The 5,402-nt window shown below is 42.2% G+C and overlaps 1 protein-coding gene across 1 annotated transcript; it reads right to left on the bottom strand.

Annotated features, from left to right (window-relative positions):
* Positions 1 to 1,217: 1,217 nt before the first annotated feature.
* Positions 1,218 to 5,169, bottom strand: b3gnt7 (UDP-GlcNAc:betaGal beta-1,3-N-acetylglucosaminyltransferase 7). Its single transcript, XM_033621044.2, has 2 exons — positions 4,923 to 5,169; positions 1,218 to 3,872 (listed from the first exon to the last, which is right to left on the bottom strand). Coding segments are annotated over exons 1-2 (1,257 nt in total). The 5' UTR covers positions 4,925 to 5,169; the 3' UTR covers positions 1,218 to 2,617.
* Positions 5,170 to 5,402: the final 233 nt, after the last annotated feature.

The raw sequence follows: 5,402 nt of genomic DNA, 5'->3' as shown, positions 1-5,402 counted from the left end.
TAAAAAAAAAAAAAACCCTCTAGCTGCCACGAGGTGCAACCCAATCTCAAAATGAAAGTAAAATTTGCTTCTTTCGCACACTCACACTCACCCACGTATACTTTGTCTTTCTGTCAAGAATTTACTTCCACCAGCACGCTACTTGTAACCCTCATTCACACCTCTGTGTCACCGGTATGTGGTACCCCCAGGACCCCAAACAATAGAGGAAATCTGAGTAATGGTCTAACAGCTGCCAATAAAACATCTTTAAGTACACAATTGCTCCTTTCCCTTGTTCTGTTTTGTTAAACTGCCTTTACAGTGTTAGACGTCAGTAGAAACGTAATCCTTGACAGTAAACGATAGGTACATCTTAGTCACATAAACTCCACTGGTGAATGTACAATAATAGAGATAATTCAGCACATCTTCTTGATAGGTTCGACTCCATATCACTTGTACATTGTGTTCAACACAGGACATTTTAAAGAGATAAATCTTCTTGACTTAGGCTTCTGTGTTGGCAAGTGCACCCCTCATGAAACACAATATATAGAGAGGATCCAGTTTCTGTTCAGCTTTCTTGTCTTTGTCGTGAACGAGATTGTGAGGAACAACAGGAAGGTATTTGCTTTGTTTTGCGATGCCCTTCTTTGTCTTTTTGGGCCAACTTAAAGCTCCGAACAATATCTTCAGTGTTCAGTATCAGTCTCAGAGGTTGTGCTCGATGAAAAGACACACAATATTTGACAGGGCCACTTTACATAAACAGCGTGAAATGTCACACCGAGTCGTAAGCATGTACAGTTGCCTTCTGAAAACGTGGTCTGAAAGTCATCATAAAAGATAATTGGTGGAAGCATTTCTTTTTGAGTTTGTGCCAAAAAAAAGAACGTTCTGTTTCGTTTTCTTTTCAAACTGTTAGAATAACGAAAAATGACAGCTTTGATATCTTATCACAGGCTGACAGAGGAAACAGAACTTGTGGGTTTAGTTGCTGAACATTGATAAAAATAATCGCTCTCTATATTATATCTTGAGTACACCACTGTTACTTTCATGGCTGTTTGAGCATTTATGTTTTTTTTACTGTTAAGCTGCGTAACCGACACCCACATGTCAACACTGGACACCATTGTTGGGTGACCCGATGCAGATTTTCACAGAGATGCTCGATACCGATAAGGCCGAACACAACAACAGCCAATCTAGGACAGATTTTTCAAAGACAACTCTCCTGTCAAGATGTTTATTTACAAATGACATTCTATGTACATTTGGATTTTTTACATATATTTACATCACCTAGAGATAATCATCACCCGCTACACCAACAACATTCAGCTTACGAATCATTGAACATCCCATTAATATGCTCATCTCACACTTTAAATTAAATACAAGAGCCCCACATTTGCCCCCTTTTACTGGGGATTAAATTAACATGTCATATACTCGTACCAGCAATAGTTTTAGTTCACAGTGTTATTGTACACCCTCTACCAAATCCATGTCAAGTATATCAGCACATTCAAATCCACAGATAGCAAACAATTTTTTTTTTTAAATGTTTCCAGTAGTATAGGAGTAGTAGACGTCCAGATCAAGTCAGTCACATTCCAAAAAAAATGAGTGCAAAGACCTCTACGATACAAAAAAAGATTAAAATCTTACTTTAAGAACATGTACTGCATATGAAGATGAAGATATCATGGTTACGCTTACAGTAGAAAAGGTGACCAATGATGAAATGAAGAGTTTTTTCCCAGATTACTGAGGTAGAGAGAGTTTTTTCATTCTCTTACTTGATTTGAAGCCACTGCAGCATGCCATACTGGTCCAAGTGAAGGTGATGTGTAGTACAAACCCAATATGCTAGCATGGCTACAGGCTGCGCAGCATGTACAATGGCTTTCGAACCCAAGCCTCCAGGGCACCGACCAGATCTTGTTTCCAAGATCAAACTTAACCAAATATTATTTCCCTCAGACTTATCCCAAAGTACAATATGCTACAAATACATATTCATGGTTTTGTATACCACTTGTCTTCACCATAAATTCTACATTTTTGATGGGTATTCACATTAATGGGTTTGTTATCATTGGTGATTTGGTGGCAGCTCACTGCCACAAGGTTCCTGCATTTCAAACCTCCACTGTATCAAACCAAAAGGAAGGAGAAAAAAAGGTGTTGGCCACTGAGGAGGGGAGAGGGAAGGGTGTGGGTCTGGCTGTGATAAGGTGGAGACCTATCACAAATTTTGCACCAGGGCCAACAACAGAATAATAAGCCTGTAATCTTAAAGTGAGTAACTGTCTTCGTTAGCACGCCCGGTGATGCAGCAACTTTGGTTGTCGTCTCTGAATCTGACAGTGCGAGTCCTTCAAAATGCCAATATAAATACACAATTCTAAGTCAACCTTTTAAAAAAAATATCTGTATAACTGCATAATTTACTGGACTTTTGAGGAAACTCCTCCAAAAATTGCACTACTGCACAGAAACAGCAAATTTAAATATTGTCCACGGTCCCTCTCCACATAAAAGAGAGTTCACTTGGACTCTCATGCATCATACCACCAAGTTACAGCTCAGCTCGCGAGTGCTGTCCTCACCCAGTGTTCCCATCAAGCTATAGGATCTCCACTTTCTGCGCACACACCAGGTCACTGTTGACCAGATTCCACATGTGCATGAGGTCTGACGGGAGCAGCTTGTGCACCACGATCATGCTCTTAAAGAAGCAAGGTTCTCTGTTCAACTTACTGCTTTTATTTTTCACCAAGCCAAACGTCTTAAAGGCGTTGTGTTTTATAGGAGTCACCTGAAGCACCTCCAGACACATGCCCAAGAAGACGTCATCGATGGGGTAGAGCTCCAGGGTGTCTGCCACCCAGTAAAGCCTCCTCGCCAGGGTCCCATCCATCAGAAACCCCCCTCCACCTGCATACGGAGGGTAGTGCGTCTTATTGTACAGAGCCTGGGGGATGTAGTATTTGTTCTCCTTTTTACGAATGGGCTTAGCCTTGAAAATCACATCCCCCACAAACAGGTTCTTTCCATGGTTGCTGCTTTCTAGATACTCAAAGATGTTCTCCACGCTGACAAAGACGTCATCGTCCCCCTTGAAGACGTAACGCACGCTAGGGCAGTAAATGTGGAACCACTTGAGGAAGTGAGTCTCCTTAAGTGTGAGGTTGAAGAAGCTATCCAGAAAGTCCCACTGGAGAATATCCCTGTAGATGTAGTCCTCATACTCCACTAGCTTCTGGTGATTCGCTTTCTCTGCCACGCTTGAGGATTTTCCAAGAAGGAAGAGAGTCTTTATCTTCTTGCCGTCAACCACCCGCTCTTTGCCCCACGTTTTTCGGATGACCTCCCTGCGGTCATGCTGCGTGGCCACGGATTTTACCACCATGAGCAAATACACGTCCCCCATGCACTTCTCCGGGTGGTTGAGAAGCATGGGAAAGTAACGGCAGTGTTGATAAAGCATGAACTGCTTGAAATTGTCCTCCAGGACCTTGAACCAGTCCTGACTTGAGAGGTTGAGGTTGGCGCTGCAGTTGGAGCTGGTTACATCCCAGGTTCTGGGGCTGCTGTCCTCGGTGATCCTGGGCTGCTGCGTGCTGGCCCGAGCTTTAGGCACAGGGTGGCGTTTGCTCGCCTTCCAGAAGCCTTTCATCCCCAGGTAGGAGTCAGTTTTGACGTCCAGAGCGGCTCCAGGCTCCGCTCCCTCGGAGGCATCCATGCGAGCCTGCCTCTCGAACTCAAAGGGAGCCCCCATGTTGATGGTGCCTCTCTGGACGACAGTCAGCGTCACCACAGCCAGGAAAAACATGACACTCACCCTCTTGTACACCCTCCAGCGGTCTCTGTTGTTCATCCTGGGTAAAGACAAAGATCACAGATGCAAGTCAGGTATAGGACAAAATGATCCAACTCAAATACCTTTTGATAGACGGAAAGCTAAATGCTGAATTGTATGAATATTTTATTGGAGTGTTTAGAGTTTGCTTGCATTACTATAAACTGAGAGGCTCTGCAAGTCAATAAGAGTGTCCAAAAATGAACTTAAAAATTATCTGCTACAAATGGGGGCATCAAACATTGTAAAAGAAGTTGTTTTGTTGCTCTTTATAACCTTCTTCTTTGTGTTTTAACCCCAAAGAAGTTCAAGGTCTAGTGGTAACAATGACACACCAAATAAAACCCCAGACTGTAAGTTTTTGAATGCGTCCTAGTGTGTTGTTTCCTTAGGTTTCATTATGAAGTAGCATCTATCACTTGTTTTATTAAACCAATGTCACCGCTGGAAGAATATGCGGAATGCACTCGGAAAGTGAGGTAACCCCTGGAACTTAGAAATTCTCACATTTCCAGCATGTCATGCCAGGGCTCGTTATAGTCAACGACCCCCAGGGGCACTCCCATTTAGGGAATAACCACAAACAAGGTAAATCCTGGAACCACATGCCTTTAAAAAGAATAGTAATTCAACTTAATTCATAGAGAGTTGCTGATAATTGAAGTTTACTTGGGATCTGGAGTCACATCTTGAAACAAATGCAAATAATTACGCTTAAATTCTCCTTAACTTGACAATCTTTTCACCACCTCCCAAGATGAATATACTGACATGAAATCCACAGCATCACCTTGAAAGCTGAATTATCTCACATGCTTTAACACTTATCATAATCTTTATTCTTTGTATTTATTCTTCTGAATAAAACAAGCTCTTTAAGTGGGATAAGATGATGTTAAGTTAATTTAAATAAGCATTTTGAGTCCCTTGAAGAGTTTTAAGATTTTGAGTTGCCTTAAGACAGAGATTCAACCAAAAGAAGATAAAAAAAAAAACGTCAGATATGAATAGTATAAACTTGTTAATCTTGCCTACAATGATAAAATATTAGAAAGAAGACTCCACTTACATTTTTTTTTATCCCGACGATCTTGTAACAGTTGCTCGGAGACGATAATAAAAACCCGATTAATTAACCCAGGAAAGTGGAATTGCTTGATTTTATGTCTCCTCGGATGTTGGACAAAATGACACAATAATCCTTCCCATGGAAGCAGTCTGCTTGGCTGACAGATAGGAGCAGAGAGTTTGGGGGCTTGTCTGCCTGCAGATGTGCGCTGTGTGATCTGTGCTGCTGAGGACTGCCCTCACACGCTGCCACCCGCTTTTAAAGGCACGGCACGACGTAGTCCACGTACACACACACACACACACACACACACACACACACGGCTGATGAATGAACAGGGAAGAAACAGTCCGACCATCGTGTGGGCTGCACATGAGACTTATCCCTGCTAAACAAGCAGCTCCATCATTGGTTAACAATACCTCCAATGACAAAATTGATTTTCTTTGTTACTTGTAAAAGAAAGAACTGGAGCCCACT

This window comes from Epinephelus lanceolatus, chromosome 6 (genome assembly GCF_041903045.1).
Source record: "Epinephelus lanceolatus isolate andai-2023 chromosome 6, ASM4190304v1, whole genome shotgun sequence".
In the NCBI taxonomy this organism is placed as follows: Eukaryota; Metazoa; Chordata; class Actinopteri; order Perciformes; family Serranidae; genus Epinephelus; species Epinephelus lanceolatus.
This window is presented reverse-complemented; position numbering and strand designations above follow the sequence as displayed.